General features: G+C 38.8%; 1 protein-coding gene across 2 annotated transcripts in view; it reads left to right on the forward strand.

The window, feature by feature from the left end:
• Positions 1-27,140, forward strand: part of CREBRF (CREB3 regulatory factor) — a 57,265-nt gene that overhangs the window by 11,659 nt on the left and 18,466 nt on the right. For both annotated transcript variants that reach the window (XM_019450334.2, XM_019450335.2), the window contains exons 2-7: positions 8,912-9,113; positions 11,311-11,436; positions 13,108-14,194; positions 20,396-20,590; positions 22,397-22,586; positions 23,781-23,854. In XM_019450334.2, the coding sequence (XP_019305879.1) occupies positions 9,105-9,113; positions 11,311-11,436; positions 13,108-14,194; positions 20,396-20,590; positions 22,397-22,586; positions 23,781-23,854 (1,681 nt within the window). In that variant the 5' untranslated portion in view covers positions 8,912-9,104. The remainder of the gene's footprint in view (positions 1-8,911; positions 9,114-11,310; positions 11,437-13,107; positions 14,195-20,395; positions 20,591-22,396; positions 22,587-23,780; positions 23,855-27,140) is intronic.

A 27,140-nucleotide genomic window follows, 5' to 3' on the forward strand; every position in this document is an offset into this window, starting at 1 on the left:
CTTTTGGCACTGTTGTGAAATAGAGATGGTCGTTCTCAAAGATTTTACGATCTGATAGTGCAGACAAGGGATTGAGGAGGAGGAAGAGAAAAGCCATTATGAGCAAAGGCATAAAAGGCCAGAGCCTCACTGTTGGAAATTCCTAGTGGAGTGAAGTGAGATTGTGTGTACCTCAAGGGTTTGATGGAATTGGAAGATCAAGCTAATATTAGTGTTATAAAATGGTAGTGGAAGATGGGATTGGAAAGGTAGTTTCATTATATCTGAGTATTTTGAACATTATCCAAGACATTTCTGGGAGTTGATGAAAATTTTTGAGCACAATGCTAATACAAAGTGGTGGTTTAGGGAGAAAATACAGTGGGACATAAGAACTGGAGAGAGGGGGGAAGGTCTCTAGGGCAGCAGGAAGGTCTGTAGGGCAACTATTGGAATGGTAAATATAACACGATGAGGCGCAAGTAAGAGTTGAGAAAGTGGGAAAGGCAAAGATGAACAGATGCCTGTGTGCTGGGTACAAGGTAAGTTGTCCGTGTATCTTTGTTAAGAGAACTGGCATGATTTAACAAAGACTTGAGGAGGAAGAAAAGAGGGTTGAGATCAGTGTTCCATGCCAGGATGTCTGAGAGTGGTAGTACTGCTGACAGAATGGAAATGTTTGGATAGGAAGGTGACATGCTGTGTCTGAGGTCATGGGATGTGAATGAACATGGAAATACCTGGTTCTCAGAAGGTAGGGCTCGTGCATTCACATATTTAGGCTGAAGGTGTGGATTTGGAAGTCTTCTGGAGGTGCACTGAACGAGACAGTCTCTATAATGATAGGTTTGCACAGAGGCATTTACTAAATGACCTCAGATAAATCCCTTATCCTTGCTGGACTTTTTTTATTAATGTAAAAATGGTTGGACAGAGGTTAGGGCATGGCAGTGATGTTAATATGTACCCTAACTACTTCACCAACTTGTTTTATCAAATGACGGGGTATAGCAACGTGCCTGTTGTCTGTAAACAGTGATACAGGTATAAACTTGTGAATATTTTGTTGCCAGTGGTAACCAAGTGTAGCTGGGGTTAGAAATGCATTCTTTAGTTCTGTCAAAAACTGTCCCATACTCTTATTCTTGTGCTCTGAACAACTTAATTGACAGGTTTCAATGCTTCAGAAGGCCCCTAATATCTTGTAGTTAATAGTTTTTAGAAACAGAAAGTAGCTCTTCCTGGGGGCGCCTGGATGGCTCAGTCGGTTAAGCATCCGACTTTGGTTCAGGTCATGATCTCACGGTTCATGAGTTCAAACCCCACGTTGGGCTCTGTGCTGACAGCTCAGAGCCTGGAGCCTGCTGCGAATTCTGTGTCTCCCTCTCTCTCTACCCCTCCCCTGCTCACACTTTGTCTCTTCTCTGTCGCAAAAATAAATAAACATTTAAAAAAATTAAAAAGAGAAATAAAAAGTAGCTCTTCCTGTTTAACTCACGTCGATCCAGACACCTGCTTTAATGGTCTTTCTTTTTGGATCCCAAAGGGTTTTAAGTAAGCTCACATATGTTTCTGTAGGTCAAAGATTAAAGCTGGGCAGGAGCCTTTGGAAAGGAATTGAATAAAATTCTGAGAGGTCTTGTGTCTTCCTCCAAAACTGTATTTCAGGGAGAGATCATTTTTGAGATGTAGTATCTTTTCTTAACTCCTCAGGATTCTCAGTAAAATGTAATTATTTTAATTAAAATATCCATATTTTTAAAACTCTCTGAATGTGAGGATAAAAGGGGACTATCGGATTTACCCAGGAATAAAGAGTTTACAAAATGGGGCACCTGGGCGGCTCAGTTGGTTAAGCATCCGACTTCAGCTCAGGTCATGATCTTGCGGTCCATGAGTTGGAGCCCCACATTGGGCTCTGTGCTGACAGCTCAGAGCCTGGAGCTTGCTTCGGATTCTGCCTCTCTCTGTCTCTCTCTGCCCCTCCCCTGCTCGTACTCTGTCTCTCTCAAAAATAAATAAACATTAAAAAAACAATTAAAAATTAAAAAAAAAAGTTTCCAAAGTGTTACGGTAGGAGGATTACATCTGCTTATATAGGGTCATGATAGGTACTACGTGGCTAGGAAAATGATCTTTTCTCACTCAATACGAGGGAAAAGATACGTCTTCTCTCTCTTCACCCTGCTCTTTTCCTTAAACACCAGCAGCAGCAAGGTTTGGAAAATAAATAATGGGGGTCTTTTGCTAATAATTCCAGACATAAAGTATAACCATTTAGTGTGAAGTGTTACCTGTTTTCTATATTTTGGAGTCCAGAGAACTGCTGTTGAAAGGTAGAGAATAGCAGTTCACTTGCAGTGTGTTCATGGGATTTATATTACATAATAAAGGGAGAATGTGGCCACCACCATTTGCCCCATGTGTTCCTTGCATAGGCTGTGTATGCTTCCTTAATGGTTTGGAGATTAGTGGATCTCTGATTTCTGCTGTGCCGTGAAACAGGTAGTGACTTGATTCAGTAAGCATCTGAAGAACTGTTTTGTTCCATAGAACTATTTTGTTCACTATTCTACTGCATAGTTTTCAAAAGGAATTGTTGAGTGGGACATATGAAGTATGGCAGGATGGATGGAATGTGGCTCATGGGTCCTGGCCTGCTAAGGAGCTTGGGCAAACTGATGAACTGTCCCATGGGGAATCCCGTGGGACATACACACTGTATAAACTTAAATTACCAAGTCGGTGGTCCTTCTTTCCTTCCTTCTTCCCTTTCCTCCGCTCTCCTTCCTTTCTTTCATCTTTACTTGGGGATTAAGCTTCAGGAAAAATGGTTTATTTAAATTAGGGGGTCAGGACAGTGAGCCACATCTTAGAATTGTGGATCTAGTACAGTTGAAAGATAACAGAGAGAACCCAGAAACTCTGCACACATGAAAGAAATGATGAGCATGAACCAGCAAAGATTAGGAAATGTTAAAATAAACCATAGTATGTGAATTACTTAACAATGTAAATGTGTTGGCATTTCTTACCTCAAAAAATTTTTAAGTATTTTTCATAAAACAAATTTGGCCATTTAAACCATTTTCAAGTGTAGAGTTCATTGGCATTCAGTACATTGACATTCTTGTGTAACTGTTTCCAGAACATTTTCCTCATTCTAGATAGAAACTCTGTACCCATCAAACAATAACTCTCCCAGCCTCTGGTAACCTCTATTCCACTTTCTGTTCCATGAATTTGCCCATCCTGCTACCTCATATAAGTAGAATCATATAATATTTGTCCCTTTGTGTCTGGTTTATTTCACCTAGCATAATGTTTTCAAGGTTCATCCATGATTAGAACTTCATTCCTTTGTATGGCTGAATAATGTTCCGTTGTATGTATTTACTACGTGTGTGTGTGTGTGTGTGTGTGTGTGTGTGTGTGTGTGTGTGTTACCGCATTTTGTTTATCCAGTCATCTGTTGATGGCTGGTAGGGTTGTTCCCACCTTTTGGCTATTGTGGATAATGTTAGTGTGTAAATGGATGTATGTGTATCTGTTTGAGTCCCTGCTTTCAATTCTTTTAGATATATAGCCAGATGTGGAATTCCTGGATCATATGAATTCATGTTTAACTTGGTGAGGAACTGCTAGAGATTCCCAGCTGCACCACTTTGCATTCCTACCAGCAATTACACAAGGGTTCCAATGTTTCCATATCCTCCTCAATATCCTCCACTTGTTATTTTCTGGTTTTTGGGTAATAACCATCCTAATGGGTGTGTCAGAAAGCTTTTGACCTCTACTCTGTTGAGTGTTGGATAACTCAGAAATGCTACCTCCCACGTGTGAGGAATCAGTTCCCTCGGGTTAACTAAGAGGGAGCAGTGACCTAAGTTAGTGCCATAAAAGGGGAGCTCTAGGGATTCTGACCATCACATATGGTATCTGCTTTTTTATAAGATATTTTCATTTATAAGTTCATTTATATTTTTAGCCTTTTAAACATATGTGGACTCTCAGGAATCACGTGAAACCCTCAGGTTCAGAAGGGGCACAATTTAGGGGCTCTTGGATATGTGTAAGCTGCCTGGGCCCCTGCAGTCAGCTCTTCAGTTTGGCTTTTTAAGTTTGGATTAGTGGTTTGAGCAGTCCGAGGGATGAGCTTTTGTAAAAGTCCTTTGGCCTTACCTATCATCTTACTTCACATTCACTTTTTGTCTTGCCTAATATACATAGTAAGCCTCAACGTATTTTCAAGTGGAGTACCGAAAAAACCTAGGGAAGGACTTGGTAAAAAGGGCTATGAAGGATACTGAGCTGTGGTTGTCTTCGATAAAGTGGTAAATGCTCATAAATCAGTCATTTGCTCCATCTCATTTGTAGGGGAGGGAAACTTTTTCTTTCTTCCCTTGTAGGTTCTTTGGCTGGTCTTATGTAATTAAATTGACACAAGGCAGATTAACAGGAGAAAAAAAATTAATTTCATGTGTATGGGAGCTGAAAGAAGTAAGAGATTCAAAGAAGTGACCAAAGCAGGCAGCTTTTATACCTTTTAGACAAAGGAACAGTAAATCTGTTAAGAGTCGATAAGACAAAGATGGTTGGGCTTGGGATAGCAAATTAATGAAGAGATAACAAGGTTTATTTATACAACCTTCTTGGCCCTGAATTGCCTATCTCTGGCAATAAGTATGCCTCTATCTCCCAGGTGCAGGGAGGGTACCTTCCACATGAAGACTTTATTTCCTGCTTTCAGGGGGACAGAAGAGGGTCCGAGTATCTTTCTTGTACTGGCTCTTTGTTGAGTAACTTTAATTAAAAATAATATACCAGGGTGGCATATTTTGGGGTGGCCTGTCCTGGACCCCATCACATTGCTTCAGAGAGCTAATTTTCTGTTAACGGTATCTTCCTGTGCCTAGAAGATGTTGTTGAATAGTTCTGAACAGACCCAGGTACAGGAAATGTTGGCGAATGCTTCTTTTTAAAAAAAGTTTATTTATTTTGAGAGAGAGGGAGCAAGTGAGCACAAGTGAGGGAGGGGAAGAGAGGGAGAGAGAGAATCCCAAGCAGGCTCCAAGCAGTGAATGTGGAGCCCAGTGCCGGGCATGATCCCATGAACCATGAGATCGTGACCTGAGCCCAAACCAAGAGTCAGATGCATAACTGACAGAGCCACCCAGGTACTCCTACTGGCAAATATTTCTGATGGAAGACAGTCTTCTCTCCCTTGAAAAGCCCACAAAACTATATTGGGAACTGGTGAGCCAGAGCTATGAATAAAGGGAACTCATAACTAGGGGAATTAATTTAGCCTTTTCTTTAGGGTGGTGGTGTTAAACAACAAGAAGCTCTAGTCTTGAGGTCTCCTTGAGTGCAGGGTAGAGGATTTTAAGATCAACTAAGTTTGGGAAATGATATCTGCTCTATTCATCTATTGGTGATTTATAATGCACATTAGCACCTAGCACCTTAAAGTTCGCAAGAAGTCCTACGTAAAGGTAGTATTAACAGTTTTATTTAATGTTGTGTTTTCCAAACCTCATAACCCTTTTGTTGAGTAACTATTCAACATCTTTTGGAACAAATACTCCTCAGGTCACACGTTGGGAAATTAATTGCTTTTAAAGTACATAACTTTAACATCAAAGCTTTGAGTAAAATAGTGGGTATTCTTGAGAAGTATGAAGGCCTCCTGAAAAGCCCATTGTTACACTTTTCCTCTTGTTACTTGCTCATCTAAACATTAATGTACCCTCTGTATATGGCTCCCCAGTATAGAAGATGATTTGGGAGCAGTGTATCGTTACAGAAGATTCTGTGCAATGGTAATTGGTGTAGAAATCTTTATTCTTTTTTTTCCCTTCCACTTTTCGGTGGGGAATTTTGTTGTTTGTAGTTGTTTCACAATAAATGTTTGGAATGGTATGAAGCATTTGGAAAACCTTGGGAATGAAGATAATTGATTGTGACCTTGGATCATTAGTTTTAGAGACTGAGAGAGTTTATTACTGAAAAGAGGTTCTGCTGCTTGGGGTACAATTGGCTCTTCGCCCATCCTGTTTGCTGCTACCTGAGAGACTGGGAGAAGCACCTAAGGACCTTTACTCCAGGAGTGCGTGCTCAACTCTTTACATGATGGATACCCTCTCTTTGGGAATTGGTGTCCTTAAAACATTCAGCCTTGCTGCCAATAACTGTCACAAATGTTGAGCTTCTGAGATGGACTGCTGTGCAACAAAAGAAAGCATTGGCAAAATATACCTGCTGATAATAATCACCTTTCAGATTTATTTTATTAGTACATCCTAACTTAATATCTCATTCAAGTCTCATAACATTCCTGTTACACAGTTAAAGGAGAATAATTGTAATTCCTCGGTCTGGGTGCTCAGTCATAAATTTAAATAACTTGTTCAAAGTCATAAGACTGTTTAGTTTTAATTATGGGATCAAAACTGGAATCCAGGTCTCCTGTCAAGTGCTCCAAACAAGTGGTCTTTTTGCTAATTGCATTGACAGCCTAGTTTTGATGTCCAGTGTTTAAATAAAGTTTTAAATAAAAAAAGGTTTCTCCTGCTATGCAAAACTAGAACGCTCTTCTGAAACCTTTCGTAAGCTGAAATGTCATAAGGCGGAGAAGCAATTACCATTAATTATGAGGAAAAATTTTGATCATTCCCAGACCCAAAAAATAACCTCTCCTAGGGTTTCCTGATAACCTTAGGATACACCTTGCTAACACATGCGCAAAATAAATGTAGATAAAGCACAGATGCTCACAGACACTGTTCAAGCTGTGGCAGCTTGATGCTGAGATGCTGAATGTTGTTCCCAGGGAAGGAGCTGGTGAGGCTGCTCTCGCTGCCCTGCTTGTGGTGTGCCACTGCCTCTATAAGGGCCCAACAAATGCTTAACACTATTTTCACCTTTTTTCATAAAAACAAAAGTTTGCTCTGGATTTCTTTCAGTTCGCAAAAACTGGTACTGATGTAGGTCTTTTGTAAAAGTGAGGTGGCATAACATGAACTTCAAAAAGTGGGATATACCTGTATTTGTATCTGTACATGGTTTTGTGGCTCGGAGAATTCAGTGGCCAGGAAACTAGTATTTTTAGTAGTAGTGTTTCTTTCTAGAAATGAGAAACATGAGGCTTAGAAAGATTGACCTACTCAGTGTTGTATAGTTTGCAAGTGAGAGCTGCGACTAGAACTTGGCCCTTTTTTGGTCCAGCGTTTCCCTGATAAACCAAGTTGTTGGTAGCTGGTGTCCTTAATAGACGTCAGTAAGTATTTGTTGAATAGAACTTAGTTTTTCTTGAGTTCTTCAGCCCTGTTGCTTAGTAAGGGTAAACTTCAGGTTTTAGAGTATCAAACTTGTCTCCCAGGTCCATACTAACCCAGTTTGTTGAATGCATCACTTGAATCATATTCCTTTTTGGAATCTAAAGCAATAGGTCTAGAAAAGGCAACCGGCCCTGTTTCTCACAGGAATCAAGGGAAGAATTTGGACTGAGATTATATATCAGCAGTAGGACCAAGGCAGAAGGAAGGCTGCATTAGGAGAAGCTGGACTAGAACTGGCCTTTGGCAGGAGCAGGGAATAATCTGGTTGGACTGTAGCATTGGATTGAGATGCATAATTATTGAGATGTTAATTCTGTTTCTAGGCCCAGTCTGGGCACTCGATGGTGTTTCCTAGGCTAGAACAGTAGCGTAAGAATGAGAGCCCACCAGAGGGGAGAGCCCAGCAAAGATCCAGGAAATACAAATGGTTGTCAATTTATTAATCTAAAAAGTGGACCAATTGTTGAATCCCTTGTTGACAGTCTCTTATTTGTTCAGCAGAGGCCTTTGAAATTGATATAATGTACGATTCTAATCCTCTAGTCCAGATGTGTTAACTATGGAGCAGCTCAGCTTAAATTGGCTCTTTACATCAATCCAAGAAACGATACTGCAACTAGGCAGAAATGAGAGCAAAGAGTTGAGTGTAGAGCTGTGGTTCTCAAATTTTAGGGAGAATCAGAATTGCCTAGAGGGTTAAAGACATAACTGGAAGAAACACTCCCAGAGTTTCTGCTTTAGCTGCTCTGGGTTGAAGCCCAAAATTTTGCACTCGTTAACACATCTCTAAATTGATGCTGATGCTGCTGGTCTTAGGATCATGCTTTGAGAACCACTGATAGGAAAAGTTGATGAAGTGGGTATAATTAAGGCCTTCACAGAGAAGGAAAAAGGGAATTAATCCACCATAGTCAAGACACTGTGCAAGGTGATTTGCAATCATTACTTAATTTAACCCTTGAAACCCTTCTGCAGAGTAATCCTTAATCCCTGTTTCCTCCCAGGATAAACATGTTGTTAAATAAGATATAAAAAACTTACTGGAATAATTCTCATTTCAAGGACAGCTTTCACTTATAACTCAAAGAATAATGTTGCATATGCTGTTATGAATGTGATTTTATTTAATGCAGAGGATGATGTGTTAAATTCCATTGTTGACTTTATTTATTCGTTACTCTTGTAGATTTATAAGAGATATAAAATGTAGATCGGTTTCACAGTAATAATTACACAATAGATGGAATTAAATGTTGAGACATTATCGTTTCTCATACAGAACATAAAGTGAATGGGAACTTTATTTAACATTAGCTATCTTTCAAATCACAGGAAAAGGTAGGCCTCAGTTAATTTTGTCAAGGTGGTTTTTTTTTTTTAATGTTGCCAGTTGGTTATTGACTTACCCTGTTTTAGAAACAAATAGAGGGATGGTGAATTTCAGGAAAGTTACTACCAAGAAATGACCAAATTCTTGAAATTGCAACCCTAAGACTTATTCCTTTAAAATGTTCTTTGTTAATGTCATTTTTGAAAGGTCAACTTGTTTTTAATGGCACTCAGTAAAGTTACTTTGTGTTGTTGTTTGACAGATTCACACAGAATTACTTAAAAAAAAAAAAAAAGCAGTGATCCAAGCATTGAAATTGAAGGCATTCTGGGAAAACCTGGCATTTATTGTGAAAATCGTCTTTGATCTTGAAATTAAAAGTAAAGCTGGAAAGGAATTTACAAACGAGGAAAAAGAAAAGTTTGCCATCGTACTCACAGGATCTGGGCTTGGAAATGCCTCAGGTAAATTACAACAGAGTAGGTACGAAGTTTTATATTTTCCCACTGCAGAAAAGTCCATACCATTGATTCTGTAAGTTCTCTGAATCTTAACACAACTTGATAAACACTCTCTTTAAGACATTTTACTTACCACCTCAGCTAGTTTTGAATACATGTCCTTCCTTCCATTGCTTCTGTTTCCTCCTTTGCTACCACTTTGAAATGTAATGAGCTTGACATGGGAAACATGGTGAATGAAGAGCTGGTTAGAAGGGGGACAGGTCTGCTGGCTTTATGGAGGCTAACCCAACTCCCCTGAAAATATCAGTCTGCCACAAAAAGCCCACTTCCGTCTCGGTGTCTACTTCCTGATTCCCGTTTGTTCCTTTGCATGTATGCCTACTGAATTGAAAAGTAGTTAAGAGGAAATGGTGAGATATTTCAACCTTTCTCTCATACACACACTTATGTTCCCATATGTGTGTGTGTGTGTGTGTGTGTGTGTGTGTGTGTGTGTGTGTGTGTGTATACCTCCCAGAAAACATTTCTGAATGATTATATCTATTTATATTATGGTAACTACTTAGAATTGATTAGCTCTGGTTTGGGGCGATTTCTGAAAAAACTAATTGAAGCCCCCTTTTTTTTTAATGTTTATTTATTTGTGAGAGAGAGACAGAGTGTGAGTGGGGGCAGGGCAGAGAGAGACAGAGACACAGAATCTGAAACAGGCTCCAGGCTCTGAGCTGTCAGCACAGAGCCCGACGTGGGGCTCAAACTCACAAACCGTGAGATCATGACCTGAGCCGAAGTTGGAAGCATAACCGACTGAGCCACCCAGGTGCCCTGCCCCATGAAGCCCTTTTAATCCCCATTGCACATCCATACTTCTTCCTGTCCCCCTCCAGTGGTTAGTTCTTACCCCCTTACCTCTTTCTGTTCAGTGCTGAGGAGAAGCCTAGAAATAATGAGAGGGCAGGGACTCTTAGGTGGCTTTATGTGGGGCCAGGCAGAATTACACCTTGAACACAGAAAATAAGCAACTTGGTGGGACTGTCCAGAGGCTCAGAGGCAGGCAGCAGAGGCAAAGAAAGGGGATTTGCTGGTTGATATTAAAACCAGGGGCCTGTCTCCACCCCAATGTCTGTGCCAAGTAGACTACCTGTACTTGTTTAGAGTTCTTTCCCATTCAAAGTTTCATTTGCTCTTTACTGAATACTTGAATTTAGAGCTATAAAACACTTTGAGCATGTGGCCTGGTAGGGTTGGGAAAAATCAGAGAAAGAAAAGAATGGGTTGGGAAGTGCCAATGAAGAAAAAACATGATAGGAGAGTGTGTAAAAAGGCCAGTCCGTGGTAGGTAGAAGCAATATGAATAGAGAAATACAAGCAAATTGGCTAATATAATTTTTTTAAGTTTCAGCAAAAACTTGCAGAAGGACAAAAAAGAGAGAATTTTTATTCTTTCCCATCTTCTTCCTTCATCCAAGTTAGATTTCAAAGTTTGGCCATTCACTTGTTTGGCCACTTTGGAGTGTGAGTCCTCACTTCACTCTGGAGTGATTTATATAGATGTTGAAATGGAAAAGGGGGATGGAGAAAAGAAGCATCAACTCTGGGTGCCAAGTTTTTTCCCGCTAATTTTATTACAGAATGAATGGTACCCTTTTCTGGAATCAGGATTTTTTTTGGCAGGAGGGGGTGGGGTATCAGGATAAAGGTTACTGAGCTCATGCCCAAGTGTCTGGTCTCACCAGTAGGATTTTTGGATATTTGGCTGTTCCTATCTTCATCACGTTCCTGGATGCACTTGTTGCACTACAGATGCCAGAATTCTCTACTCTTCTCTCTAACTCGGGGAGTTAGAAGAGGGAGTGTTGTTAGAGATAGATTTGAAGAAATGTCATATAGCTGAATAAAAGTACTCATTAAGTAGTGTAGGCTGATTCTAGTGGCTAAATAAACTTCAGTTTTTAGAAGTTAGATATTATTAACAGTTGCCACTATTTCTTTTTCTGTTTTTAATGCATCTTCATTATTTTCCTAGTTTAAGGTCACAATTTAATGCTAATTAAATCTCTTAAATGCACTAAAAAGGAGAAAATATACAAAATTCTGAAAATAATAAGTTAGTAGGCACGGGAATGGGGTGTATGTGTAATAAATTGGCCTTGGAGTAGTCTTTAACTTTTCTAAAATTAAAATCACTCTGTTGTAGCCTAGTGTAAGCGGAATGGATCCGCCTTTTGGGGATGCCTTTCGAAGCCACACCTTTTCAGAACAGACTCTGATGAGCACAGATCTCTTAGCAAACAGTTCAGATCCAGATTTCATGTATGAACTGGTAAGTAACACTTTCTTGGATTCTGCTTTAATTGATTTGGGGTAAAAATGTTGTGGTATCTTTTTTTTTTCATTTATAAATGCCTGAAAAGGAAAAGGATGTCAAGTTTGATTCTCGTGACTGTCAGTCTAGTAATTTTAGACGGCTAAAATTGAAAAGAGTAAAAGGAAGGCAGGTGGGTGAGGGGATGGGTGAAATAGGTGAAGGGGATTACCATGAGGAGCACTGGGTAGTGTATTGAATTGTTGGATCACTGTATTGTATACCTAAAACTAAAATAACACTGTATGTTAATTATACTAGAATTTAAAAATATGCATTATAATTATAAAAAAATAATTCTATACATACACACATGCACACACATAAAAGAAAATAGAGGAGAATTTACCTTTAGATAAGTCCAGCTTTTGTTGATGAGGATGGGAAGCTTTTTTGATATGCCTAACTGCTAACGGGCTCTTCAGCTGGGATGTTTAGGAATGATAACGTTGAGCAAAGCATCTGATGCAAAGAATGTGAGGTAAAAAAAGCAATTCCAAACAGTATACTTATTACTTATTCTCGAGGTAAATAGACACCTAAGAGTACTAAAATAATTTTTTTTTAAATTTTAATTACATACCATTTAAGCAACATGGAAGTGTATAAAAACTGAAAAACTAAAACTAAGGACACAAACCGGCTAATTTACTACAAATCATTGAATTGTACACTTGATATATGTGAATTTTGTGGTCTGTAAGCTGTATTTCATTAAAGCCATAAAAACACACAGAGACACACATATAAAAGCAAAAACAAAACAAGAAAAGCCCCAAATGGAAAAATCAAAACAGAACAAAAGCACGCCGAAAAAGTGAAAATTTCCTTGTTTCCTTCCTGAACCTCCACCCTCCAAACTTTCCTCCCAAAGATAGGTACTCCTAACAGAGTTTTTCTGCTTATATATAAACATATGAGTATTTTAAGTTGGGTGACATATTCGTAGATACGGTATTCTGTAACTTAATCCTTTGAACATAAAGACTCATGGTGAGCAGCCTTTTGTGTTAGTACATTAGACCTTAACTGCATTCTTTTTAATGACTGCATAGTCTCACTGACCTATTTTAAAAATCCTATGTCTGTTCATGAGGAGTATCATACTTGTGAGAAGTAATATAGTCCCCATGCCCAGGTGTTGTTGTTGACAAGGTCTTACTGAAAATCGTATCTTTCTGTGGCTGAGTTTCAACTCTTCTTTGGTTTGCTCTTTGTCTCAATATTAAGTTCTCATTTAAGAAGACAGATCCTTCTGTGATGAAGGTAAGGTCTTCATTATTTGCTTTGTAATTGAAGCTCGTTTCTAAGGAGTTCCTCAAATCCTAAGTCAAAGATCAGGAAATGTAAAGCTTTTTCAGGAAGAGTGTTTATAGTAAAGTTCAAGAGCCCTTGATATTTAGACCATACATAAGCCTCCCAAGGGGCATATTTTCCCTTTTTTTTCCTTGCCCCGGGAAATGATATTGTATGGAATGGTAAAGTGACCTGTAAATAGCCTTTATCTTAAAATAGGACAGACCAGAGGTCAAGTACTGATTTATCAATTTGATATATGGATGTGAGGATGGAGGTGAATGTTTCTTTCCTAAAATGTGGTGTGTGATTTTTTGTTTTCACTTTTCTCAGGATAGAGAGATGAACTATCAACAGAATCCTAGAGACAACTTCCTTTCTTTGGAGGACTGCAAAGACATTGAAAATCTGGAGTCTTTCACAGATGTCCTGGATAATGAGGGTGCTTTAACCTCAAACTGGGAACAGTGGGATACATACTGTGAAGACTTAACAAAGTATACCAAACTAACCAGCTGTGACATCTGGGGAACAAAAGAAGTGGATTACTTGGGTCTTGATGACTTTTCTAGTCCTTACCAAGATGAAGAGGTCATAAGTAAAACTCCAACTTTGGCCCAGCTTAATAGCGAGGACTCTCAGTCTGTTTCCGATTCCCTTTATTACCCTGATTCACTTTTCAGTGTCAAACAAGCTCCTTTGCCCTCTTCATTCCCTAGCAAAAAGATCTCAAGCAGAGCAGCTGCCCCTGTGTGTTCTTCTAAGACTCTTCAGGCTGAGGTCCCTTTGTCAGACTGTGTCCAAAAAGCAAGTAAACCCACTTCAAGCACACAGATCATGGTGAAGACCAACATGTATCATAATGAAAAGGTGAACTTTCATGTTGAATGTAAAGACTATGTAAAAAAGGCCAAGGTAAAGATCAACCCAGTGCAGCAGAGCCGGCCCTTGTTGAGCCAGATTCACGCAGATGCGGCAAAGGAGAACACCTGCTACTGTGGTGCAGTAGCAAAAAGACCAGAGAAAAAAGGGCTGGAGCCTCTTCAGGGTCACACCACTCCAGCTTTGCCTTTTAAAGAAACCCAGGAACTATTACTCAGTCCCCTGTCCCAGGAGGGTCCTGGGTCAATTGTAGCAGGAGAGAGTAGCAGCCTTTCTGCCAGCACATTGGTCTCAGATTCATCCCAGAAAAAAGAAGAGCACAATTATTCCCTTTTTGTCTCCGACAACTTGGGTGAACAGCCAACCAAATGCAGTCCTGAAGAAGATGAAGAAGACGAGGAAGATGCTGACGATGAGGACCATGATGAAGGATTTGGGAGTGAGCATGAACTTTCTGAAAATGAGGAGGAGGAAGAGGAGGAAGAGGATTATGAAGATGACAAAGATGATGATATTAGTGACACTTTCTCTGAGCCAGGTATGGTAATGCTTGGAGGCTTACCAGAATGACCTTTCTGCTATCTTGAGATACGGGTATTTTCTTTGTCTTAGTTTGGGGATCAAATGACTTACTATCTTGGATCAGATACGGAATTGCTTTTTTCTATTCAAGCAGTTCTGAAATAATCACTGCTGCTCTTACAGGCTATTCTTCAGGAGCTTCTTCTTAATTTATCTTCTGTTAAGGGACCTACTTTGTTACTCTCTTCAGCAGCTGTGCAAAGATACCAAGAATAGATTGACTTAAAAATATTCCTATTTATACACATGTACTTCTGTTACAGTCGAGGCAAGTTAGGAGGGCCCACAATGGTAAACCAAGTGACGATGGTTTGTGTTACTTATGCTTGTAACCAGCAAGGCCTCCTTAGTCAATAATGTAAAAAAGAGCTTTTTCTTTGTGTCTGCCCCATCTTTCATTCACAGTGTTTTTCCATTTAAGAAAAATACATGCTGTGATTTAATGCGTATGCAGGCTACTCTGCTTTATTGATGTACAGCACATATAAATAAACGAGAGAAAGAAAAGAAACCTGTGGGAACTGGTTCCCTTCATTCAGCATTTACATGCTCGGGCTGTTGCCACTGTTGGCTTGTATAGTATTTATGAAAATGGTATTGCCAAGTGGCACACAGTTTAAACTGCACAAAGAAGTGAAGATCTTCAAATTTAAGCAAAAGTTATTTTCCTCAAAAATAATGTTGATACTAGTACATAAAAAAACGAAGTTAGTTTTTAAACTTTATCAGTTGTCAGAGAGAGCCCTTTTGTTATGACTGCTGGAATTTCTAGCAGTACAAACATTAATATTTAATTTTCAAAAAGGCTTTTAAGCCACGATAGCTGTATGGTAGCCCTTGAAGCACTATTATTGCCGAAAGACTTTCCTTTAATGAAATCTTTCTATCGTAACAAATGCTTAGATGTGTGTGTTTGATACAACCCAGTTGTATGACTTGGGTGGAGTTTCAAGTAAGGAAAGGGTCCTTTAAATTTAACGTGGAGGAAAAGGGCTTGTGCCTTTTTTTGGTTTGCTTTAGAACTCTGTGTCCTCTAGATAGAACACTTGTTTTTCTACTTAGCTGGAAAACTTTCCTGTCAACAAGTTAATGAAATCTGCTTTGAGGGTCACCTAGCTGGCCAGTTGGTACAGCCTGTGACTCTTGATCTCGGGGTTGTGAGTTTGAGCCCCAGGTTGGGTGTAGAGATTACTTAAAAAAAATGTTTTTAATCTTTTTTAAAAAAACATCTTGCTCTGAGATGTTTCAGGGAAAGTTGTCTTTGTAGCTAGTGGTAAGTTATATAGCTCCCTCCCATGGGAAGACCAGAGTGCTGTTTATGAGTGGTCATCAAGGTCTATAGATCAGGCCTATTGCTTTGAGTTCCATACTTAGGATCAGGGTAGGAGGGTAGGTGAAGAGTGAGATAAAGAGATGAGTAATAACTAAGGGAAATGGAAAGCGTGGGGAAGGAGAGGCCTTTGCCAGTGGGTACTTAAAGGAAAATACAAATCAGAGGGAGTCAGTCAATCCCACCATCACCAAGGACTGTACTGTCTGTCTCACTTCTGGTTGTAGTTTTGCTTTTCTTTGGCTTTCAAGTCTACTTTAAATTCACCCTTTATCTTTTAATGTGGTTTTACCTGGATAAATGTGTTGAGAGATGAGTAGGTCCGCGAAGAGAGATCACTTGATGAGTTGACCCTCGTTTCCATTTTCTCAGCCTTTTGACTCTCGTAGGGAGAGGGGACCAGTGTTATAATTGGTGTTGCCCTCATGCCACATTCTCTTGCCCTGTCTCCTGTAGAATTATCCTGATTTGTGAGCTTGCTGGTGTTAACCAACACTACTTTGAAACAGAAATGCTTTGGCTGGCACTCAGCAGGGTAAAACTGTCCTCTTGGCTCTGTTTAACAATGCTAAATGTTTGGATGGCATTTAATTCACTCATTTCCAGTTGACTTGAAGTAAAGCCTCTTTGGTTAGTATTACTTGGACAGTTCTCACAAATGGTAATGAATGACATGATTTAACCACATAACCAACACAATTTTGTGGTACTATTTGGGCTTTATTCACATTTGCTAGTGAAAATTTCCCTTTTTCTTGGAAGAAAGAGCTAAACAAGTGACTTCAGGAATGCAAAAGTGAGTTACTGGTAAGAAGCAGGAAGACATTCTTTGAAGCAGAAAAGTGGGGATAGTTGTAGTTTCTTCAGAGTGCTAGTTTTAGAGTGGGTCGATTGGTTTAATTTGCAGCAGACAGTTACAAAGGCCCTTTTGTGATGACTAGCTCACTTGATGCTGTTTCTTGGCAGTTGGCTACAACAGTGCCTGAGCCTACAAAGCTCCAGGAAAGGTGTAAAATGGAGTTCCAGTCCCTACTTTGGCCTTGCTCCCAAGTTTTAATAGAGCCTATTCTGTGGACAGGCTGTGACTGTTCGGGGTCATTGGGATTACATGGTTGTAATAATAAGAATTGGGCCCCCAGAAAGAAAGTTTATTTTGTAATCCCTCCTAAACATTTTCACGATTGACTTTACTGGTAGTCTGCACTAACCAACGATGTGTGATTAGAATTTTACAGAATAAACGTGGCCTTTTGGATTTCCATCTGATAATCATGTCAGGAAGGAGTGAGTCAGATCAGTATGGTGATCCAGCAAATGAAAAGAAAAGGGAAAAGGCTTCATGGAAGTGTTGCGTTAAACAAACACTTGATTTGTTAAAAGAAAAATATTTCTGAGTGCCTACTTTTGTGTCAGGCACCGTGTGTATTAGGTATTGGCTATCTAGAGATGAACAAGGGAGACATGATTCTTATCTTCATGGAATTTAGAGTTGAGTGGGGTTGTTTACTGTCACGATTTCTCAGTCTTTTAATCCGCTTGTGTGTAGTGTGACTTGGCAAGAGAGAGATGCAGGATGAGGGTTTCTTAAAACTTATTTGACCACAGAACTCACTTGGGGATGAAGGCCTATCTTATGGTAATAGTGTTTCTGAGAACATACTTTGAGAAATATTTAATTACCTTAAATGCTAGACCTATGATCTGGGAATATAATTTTTCTGCATTCGACTTGCTCATGGTGGTCTCTGTATTGCAAAGTGGCCATCTTTAAGAAATCCATTGTGTATGTATGACTGTGTGTATGTATGACTCTGTGTGTGTGTGTGTGTGTGTGTGTGTGTGTGTGTGTGTGTTATGGTGAATTTGTGGTGTATGTTACTAGAAAATGTTAATACATTAGGTCAATACGTTATTGATGGCCCTTCAATGTTTTTTTGGAAAAGGCTGACCGTATATAAATAAATAAAACTGGTAACTAATTTGAGTGGACCGAAGAAATGGAAATCTTCATCATTCTTTGAATTTAACACAGGATATATGTGAAGAAAAATCCATTGAGACCGTTTAACTAGACAGATAGGAAAAGAGAGAAGACCAAGAGGAGCTAGACTCCTTGAGTCACGGGACTTGGGTCACCAGTTCCAGGTCTGCCAAGTCACTTAAAGCCTCCATGAGCCTGTTTCTTTGTGTAAATAGGGTTAAAAATGTCTTTTTTTTTTTTACCAGGCTCTTAGAAGTCTCAAATATCTGTAAGTGAAATGTGTAGGTACATTAAATGAGATAGACAGTGTTTTGCCAGAAATCCAGGCCACCTGAAGAGAACTGCTAAGTAGGGGAGAATATCAGATAAATTGCCAGAGGGATGGGTTGCCTGAGGAAGCTGTATAGGAAAAAATTTCTTTTCTACTTTGGGCTAGGGTAGATTTCAATATGGAACACTAGTTCTTTCATTTTTTTATTAAAGTATAGTTGACATCCAATATCCTATTAGTTTCAAGTGTGCATCGTAGTGATTCGTTATTTTTATATATTACAAAAAGATCTCCATAAGTCAAGTCTGTCACCATACAAAGGGTTTTTTTTTTTTTACTTATTTTTTTTAAATTTTATTTATTTATTTTTAATGAAAGTATGGTTGATATACAATGTTAGTTTCAGGTGTATAATATAGCGATTCAACATTTATACACATAAAATGATCCCCACAATAAGTCTAGTTACCATCTGTCACATACAGTTATGACAGTATTATTGATTATTCCCTAAGCTGTACTTTATATCCCATGACTTATTATAACTGGAAAAATATACATCATAATCCCCTTCACGTATTTCACCCACCATCCCGTCCCTCTTTGTATCTTGTATACGGTTTGTTTCTTGTATCTGTGAGTCTGTTTCTGTTTTGGCTTGTTTGTTCGTTTGTTTCGGTTTTTTGTGGAACACTAGTTCTTGACATTGGTAGGAAGTTGGGAGTGTTTTTGTTGGTCCACCTGCCTGTGTTGAGGTGTTCCCAGCCATACTAGGTTAATACCTATGGGCTGGTAGTTTGTTCGAGCCAGTAAGCTTTTCTTGGTGAAAACACCATTTCTGGTGGCACAGTATTGCCCTTGCGCCTTTTCCAAAACTAGGTTGATAACTGGAACAAGATAAAATCCTTTAATTTGAAGTGTAACGGTGGCACAAATAAATAGACCAAAGCCATTGCTTTATGTATCTAACACAGTTTTTAAAAATCAGACTTCTAGGAATGATTGTGTGACTCAACTTCTGGATCATGTCTTAAGAAGAACCTGAAGTTCACGGTCACATCCCTTGCCATATTGTTTTAAACTACCACGTGTGCAACTCTCATGCTGTTAATGCTAGCAGTGCTGCAGAAGCTTCTCTTGATTGTTGCCCTGAAATCATTCTGGTCTCCAAATTGATTCTTTTTTAAAAGGTCATGTTTATTGCAGTGTTTATTTTATGTATTGTCACACATAAAATTCAGCCTTCTTTAAGTGTACACTTCTTTGAGTTTTGACAAGCGTATGTACTGGTGGTTGTGTAACCATCAGGATATAGAAGAGTTTGACCACCCCCCCAAATTTCCCTTGTGTTCCCTCCCTCCACCCCCAACGCCTGGAAGCCACTTTCTAGTTTTGCCTTTTCTAAAATGTCATATAAATGGACCATATTTCTGATTAATCTTTTATTTATTTATTTTGAGAGCAAGAGAGAGCAATTGGGGCAGGGGCAGAGAGAGAGGGAAAGATCGAATCCCCAATGTGGGGCTCAAACGTAAAAACTGCGAGATCATGACCTGAGCCAAAATCAAGAGTGGGATGCTTAACCAACTGAGCCAGCCATGCACCCCTCTGATTAATTCTTAATCTGAAGGAAACCTGGTAAAATTCTCAAATTCTAACTTTTTTCCAAAATGTGCAAATGTCATCACTTTCTAGTGTCAGTTCCAGAGGAGTGATGATTTTAGGAGGGAGAGTGGTCATTTTGCTTGGCCAGAAGTGCCCAAGTTTTCCTGGCCACGTTAGGGTTGTATGCATCTTGTGTGGGGCCCATCTCCACTCCCCTGCATATCTAGAAGTAGTGATGTGGAATACACTGAGATGGACATTCTCTGGACGTATTTTAGATTTGTAGGTCATTCTGCGTGAGGTCTGACCAACAGTTCCAGCAGCTCAGTGTTAAGTATGTTCTGAAACTCCCCATTAGTAAGGAAAATAACGTCTTAAAAAGTGAAGTAAATGCAAATTTCTTCCAGTAAAATATTAGACTGTGCATATATGTTTTTATTTGAGAGTCTATGCAAGAATTCTCATTTTTGTACTTTTACAAAAAGGTTAGGGTCAGAGGTAGGAAGAAAACCACTCCTGCCTTACAAAATTGTGTCTAGTAAGAGACCATCATAGAAATGCACACCTGTCTGTCTGGGAATGTTTTGGATGCATAAATTTTAGGAGAAAGACATTAAAAATCACAGTGTCATGTCTTAGTACCATTATCTAATGGTACATTTGACATTCCTGTAGCTATATTTCATCATTCTCTCAGAGCCTATGTGAAGATACAAAAGATGTCATATACTAACTTATAAGAACCAAAGAGAAATAGAAGGCGAGTGAACAGTATAGTTATCTGTGTTTATTAATCTCAATATTTTATGAGTTAGAGATTTCCATATTAAGTCATTTTATATGGTCTATTATCTTTGACACACCAGTCAAAGATGTGTGACACACACATCTTTTTATTTGCCCCTATTGCTATATTGAAAGTTATGGAACTTAAAAAATTGGGGGTGGGGGGGATTTTTTTTTTTTTAAGGTTATGAAAATGATTCTGTGGAAGACTTGAAGGAGATGACTTCAATATCCTCTCGGAAGAGAGGTAAAAGAAGGTACTTCTGGGAGTATAGTGAACAGCTCACACCATCACAGCAAGAAAGGATGCTCAGGCCATCTGAGTGGAACCGAGATACCTTGCCAAGTAATATGTATCAGAAAAATGGCTTACATCATGGTAAGACGGAATTACAGCCAAACATTTTGTGTCACTTTATTTTTTTTTAATGTCTTTATTTATGTATTTTGAGAGAAAGAGCGCTCAGAGGAGGGGCAGAGAGAGAGGGATAGAAAGACTTATAAGCAGGCTCCATGCTCAGTGTGGAGCCCAATGCGGGGCTTGATCTCACAACCAGGAGATCATAACCTGAGCTGAAATCAAGAGCTGGATGCTTCTGAGCCACCCACGTGCGCCTCGTGTCACTTTACATAGAGACCATAAACCATAATGCTTACTAAGTGTACCTGCGTATTCAGCCATTCCTAGCAAAGTGGAGAGGGGAACAGGAGAGCTGCTATATTTACTTATTACTGCAGAGACACTCACAAGTAGCCTTTACCAGTTGTGAGAGCTGTCACCTACACGGAGGAAGGCCTGTGCAGAAACAACTTCTAGTCATCTCCTGTTCTGTTTATCCTACTCGGGAAATGACCAGGAGACTGCCGATTCCTGACCTGCCACAGTTGCTATAAACCAGAAGGGTTGGGGAGAAAGGGGCTGGGCTCCCAGCATCTTTATCTTCTGTTCTTGCCCAATCTCCAGGCTGAAATGTAAACAGGGAGATTGGAATCAACATGGTAATAGGAAGGGGCGCCTCACTGGCTCAATTGGTAGAGCATACAACTCTTGATGTTAGAGTCATGGGTTTAAGTCCCACATTGGGTGTGGAGCCTACTTTTAAAAAAAAAAAAATGGAGGTGGGAAGAAAGGTGGGAAAAGAAAGGAAAGGGAATAATTGTAGAGAAAAGCACTGGAGAGAGGAGAGTTGAATAGTAGGAGTCAGGAGAAACTTATAATCATAGGCAAGCCAAATTTCCAATGGTGAACAAAGGAAGATGTAGTTAAGTAGAATTTCTTCTTTTATTCTGTATTATCTAAAACCTGTACTGAAAACGGGGAGGGCCCTAGTAAGTTTGGCTCTCAATAAACAGTTTTAGTAATCTCTCATGCTACAGATTTATGTTGCTAAGCAATTTTGACAACAGGAATTATATCAAAAGTGTATCTGTGCCTCATTTTCCCTTTCCACTGGCACTCAGTCTGTATTCTACTGTTTGTCAGGGAATATGGGCTTCAGATCGGTTTTCTACCAGAAATGAAAAGACAGGTCCACTAAGTAGCTCTAGGTAGCATGTGCCGAGTACTAGGAAAAGTTCTTTGGTGTATTGTAGTTCACCCCCCATCACTCTTGCCTGCAGTGATAGGGCAAGACCCCTGAGTCTTCTGTAATGTTATTTATTGAACTAACCAAGGAAGAGCTTTCAAAAAAAGCGGTCTTTATTTGCTGGCCTTTTGAGTCCAGCAACAAGGTATACATGTCTGAGAATTTTTCAGTCATAGCATCAAAATATCTTGGTTTGAGTAAAGTCTCCAGAGTCTTTTCTGGGTGTATATTCTACCCTAGCCCTGATTTTTGGGCTTGGTGAACTTGCCCTCAAGTCCTGAGGTTTGAGATGCTTATTACCACCATGCATATAATTAAGATTCTGACACACCAGGGCTAGAAACTCTAAGGTGCATAAGGACTTGGCGAAGACTGGCTCTGTGCCATGTTTCCCCCATTTCTTGCAGTTACAAGGTGGGAAGGAGAGGAGGCTAGCCCCTTTAGCATAGGCTGTTAACACGCTGAGACTTCTGAAACATGCCAAGACTTCTAAAAAAGAAAAAAGGTGGAGGGAGAAATGTGGATTTAAAATATGGCTGCAGAATGTGTCTTTTGTTAAATACAGTGATCTAACTTAAATCTCTTTATACCATCTATAGGAAAATATGCAGTCAAAAAGTCACGGAGAACTGATGTAGAAGACCTGACTCCAAACCCTAAAAAACTACTCCAGATAGGCAATGAACTACGGAAACTGAATAAGGTGATTAGTGATCTGACTCCAGTCAGTGAGCTTCCCTTAACAGCCCGGCCAAGGTCAAGGAAGGAAAAAAATAAGCTGGCTTCCAGGTAAATGATAATCATGTTCACCTGTGTGAATAAAGTCTAGGAGGTGAGGTTATAGATTCTAAGTGAGCTTTTATGGATGACCGTCAACCTCTTATTCAGATATATGTTTTTATAAATACTACAATAAGAGTATTATAATTTTTCCTTTGAAAATAAAAGATGGTATTCATACTTCATTTATGCTTCATAGTACCAAGAGATGGTATTATGCTTTTAAAGGGGAGAGGTGAAAGGACTCTCAAGTGCATTATATTACAGCAAGGAAAAGTTTTGTCATAATTTTAATTTTTGTTTTGTGGTAAGTCAGATTTTTTACTGGGATATAATTTACTTGAGGTAAAATATATCCCTTTTAATGTACACTTTTTATGGGTTTGACAGACATACCCAATCACATAAACACCACCACAATCAAGATAATGAATATTTTCCATCACCTTAAAAAATTTCCTCATGCCTTGTTGTAAAGCGAACTCCTTCTCCCACCCCTAATTCCTCACAACCACTAATCCGTTTTCTGTCCCCACAGATTTGCCTTTTCTAGAATGTCACATAGATGGAATTATATGTAGCCTTTTGAATCTGGCTTCTTTGATTTAGCATGAGGAATTCGAGATTCATCCATGTTGCTGAGTAGTATTCCTCTGTAGGGATACACTGTAGTTTATCCATTCCCTAATTGAAGGGGCATTTGGGTTGTTTCTGCTTCTTGCCAGCAATGAATAAAACCACCATAAACATTCACTTACAGGTGTTTGTGTGAACATAAGTTTGCATTTCTCTCTACATGTTCAACTTCATAAGACATTGCCAAACTATCTATTTCTGAAGTATAAAGTAAATTTTACAAAACTTACTGTTTTTCAAAGTAGCAGTAAGTAGTGTTTACATCCCAATTAGCAACATATGATGGTTCCACTCACTTTACATTCTTTTGGTATTGTCAGTTTTTGTTTGTTTATTTTAGTGTACTGATCATAGCTTTATTTTTGGATGTGTGGTAAAATTTTTTAAAAATCAGTTTGGATTAATGACTGTATTGTGTGTTTTTTGGAAACTGAGTTCCTTGATATAAGCATCAATAGGCAGTGATTCTCGGTTGCTATTAGAAAATAGTTTGACAGCAGCAAAAAGAAGTATATTCTGAATGTTCACTTAAAAAATAAGTGAACTAATTGCTCCTTCCTTTCACAGGGCTTGTCGGTTAAAGAAAAAAGCCCAGTATGAAGCTAATAAAGTGAAATTATGGGGCCTCAACACAGAATATGGTAAACCTAAACTTTTAAGAATTTAATTAACCTCCTGTTATTTTGCCAACCACTCTCTTTTTCTTCGGTTTTGTTATTTGCTTTCCCTGTATTCTGCCAAGTTTTAGGCCAGCCTCCTTTTTGTTCATCCGTTCAGTAAGCTACATACTCTTACTCATTCATGTTCTCCTTTTAGTGAGTGTATCTGTGGCTCCCCATGCCAAATTTCCTCTCTACCCTAGAGAGCTTGTATACTTGTGACCACAATAATCTCCTACTTCCATTTTACAATCGTATTGCTGGGTTAGCCAGTTTTATGGACTAATGTCTATTTGAGTGGATAATTGAGATCTGTGTTTTACAAATTTGATGGCTCCTTAAAAATCATCTGGGTACATGTTAAAATATAGATCCCTAGGCTTCTCCCCAGATCCAATGAATTGGAGTCTGTGCAAGTAGAACCCAGGAGTCCATATTTTTAACACTACTCCAGATTACTCTAGGCAACTATCTTAGCACATATTTGGGAACTGTTGGCTTAGATCAGTGCCCCCCCATCTTTTACAACATGGCACATGTAAAAAGTTATCATCTCTAAGACATCCTGGAATATAACAGAGTAGGCTGCTCAAGGGAGGGAAGCCCCTTATGGACTGAGAGGATTATTATTTAAAACACCTGGAACCCTTTTTCAGCACTCTAGAGGTTTGTAAAGCTCTGGTCTTGATCTTCTGTAATAAGAACCATTCTTCCTTTCTTCCTTGCTCTGTTACTATTCCTTAAGCCGGGTATCATAATATGAGTTTGTATGTTCTTTTGCCTCTAAAATTATGTTCTTCACCTGACGGCTCTTGGGCTACATTGTATCTGAAAGTGGATCAGTGGCAAAATGACCAGTTGTTATTTGTTTCCAGAGATTTTCTGAAGTCAGCACAATGTCTGGCACGTAGGTGCTCACTAAACTTTGTGCAGTTTTCTTAATCCTTTATCTTGATTATCTTGCTTCCACTTGTGAGGGCAGAAAGAGGATTTCCTACTGTGAAGTTTACAACTTGTGAAATGAGCTGATGGTTTTATTTATTAATGGCCACTCAGGAACTCTCATCAGATAAATGAGTTAGGTAAAACAATAGTTGGTTTGTTAGAAAAGAAATCTACTCATTTTCCTATTATTCTTTCTTGCTGTTGAAGCATTCTGACCTTGAGCTCTGTGAGTACATATACACATAATTATTACAATACCATAGGCATTCGTATTTCATTTTGGAACCCAGATGACTTACACTGCAGGGAGATATGATGGGCCATTTGGGAGCCTTCTGGCTCTGTGTTTCCTTGGGCACTTGTAGGCATCTATCTGTGTGTTGTTCAATTTATGTATTTAACTATAAGTTTGTGTATCTGTGTGCCTGTAGATTTGTGCATTGTGTATATGCTAATTTACATCTCCACACACATGCTTTGGGTCTGTAATGTAAGTATATTCTGGATTAGGGAACACCTGGGGAATTGCTAAGGGCCAGTTGGAGTGTTTCTGGATGTGTTCTATCTCATTGATTTTTGATAGCTGCCTTAAATTTTTCTTATTTCCAAAACTAATAAAGCCTCTGTTTTCATGTAGGAATAGGCCTGTCTTTAAAGGTTATCATTTTCTTCTCAGTTAGTCGGCATGGAGGAAGAGGATCTTCTCATTCATTTATTTCTCTTCCCCTTCTGCCTCCCTTCTCTTCTCCAGTTTCTGGGAAAGAACAGCCAGCCGTAACTATTGGATTAGAAGTCATTTCAGAACCCCATGAGATGCTCTCATGTAGTCTGCCACATGTAGTTTGAAAATTCTTCCTAGGGTTTCTGGTTCATCCCTCAAGAGAGTGGTGCCCTTGATTCCTTGAGATATTTGTCAGTCAGTTAACTGTTTTGTGGAACACTCATTACTCACCACCCACCTATTAGCTGAGTAGTTCCTGGAATTTGTGATTCAAAAATCTGTGACATTTGAAAAAGAATTTGGGATTTGGAACTATAGATTGCCAACCTTAAATTAAACTTTATGAAAGATATATTGCATTATCCTTATCTGTTTTTATTTATCTGTATTCTGAAGGTCTTAGTTATTCTGCATTGTATGTTTTGTACTACATAGAATTAAGCACAGCACAGAACCCTTCCTTCATCTTCCCTAGCCCCTTTATTTTAGGATTCAACAACTTATACACTTAAGATGTTAAAATGGAATTTACTTGGCAGTTAGAGGGAAAAGGATTAACAATATCTAAACACAGGAGTTAATGAATTCATCATTTCTGCTAAAGATCAAGCACCCAAATATAAAAGACCACACTGAGAGGGACATCCCTAAGACATCCCCAAGTGGAAAATGAACCAAGTCATGGAAAACTGAGATAGCCCCAAGAGCTAACAAAGAGCAAAAAATTTTAATTTTGATGGACTCCCAATTTGCCAATTTTTCTTTTTATATTTTATATTTTTTGTGTTCTGAGAAATTTAGCCAACTTCAAAATGCAAATATTTTCTTGTATGTTTTCTCCTAGCATTCCTATAGTTTTAGGTCCTACATTTAGGTTTATGGTCCATTTTAGGTTAATTTTTATTTATGGTGTGGAGTGAGAATTGATGTTCATTTTTATCCATATGAATATTCAGTTGATCAAGCACCATTCATTAAAAAGATTTTCCTTTTCCCATTCAATTATTTTTTCATCTTTGTCAGATCAGTTGACCCTATATGTATGAGTCTGCTTCTGGACTCTATTCTGTTCCATTGATCATTTGTCTACCTTTATGTGAATACAAACTATTTTGATTTCTGTAATTTTATAGTAAATCTTAAAGTCGGGTAAGTTTAAGTCCTTGTTAATCCTATAATTTTGTTTTTTCAAAATTACGTTGGCTATTCTGTGTCATTTACGTGACCATATACATTTTGGAATCTCTTTTTACAAAAAAGCTTACTGAAATTTTGATTGGGATTGCTTTCAATCTGTAGATCAATTTGCAGAGAACTACCATCTTAACAAAATGGAGTCTTCTAATCCATGAACTTGGTATCTCTTTCCATTTATTAGGTCTTCCTTAATTTCTTTGTGCCTTGTTTTATGGCTTTCAGTGTAGAATGCGTAACATCTTTTGTTCTGTTACTGGCTATTTAATATTTTTTGGTGCTCTGTAAATGGAGTCGTTTTTGAAATCTATTTTCTTAAATTTTTTGTTTTAATGTTTTATTTTTGAGAGAGAGGGAGAGAGAGTGCAAGCAGGGGAGGGGCAGAGAGAGAGGGAGACAAAATCTGAA

The sequence above is a fragment of the Panthera pardus genome, unplaced genomic scaffold, assembly GCF_024362965.1.
Source record: "Panthera pardus isolate Hobbes unplaced genomic scaffold, ASM2436296v1 HiC_scaffold_2, whole genome shotgun sequence".
In the NCBI taxonomy this organism is placed as follows: Eukaryota; Metazoa; Chordata; class Mammalia; order Carnivora; family Felidae; genus Panthera; species Panthera pardus.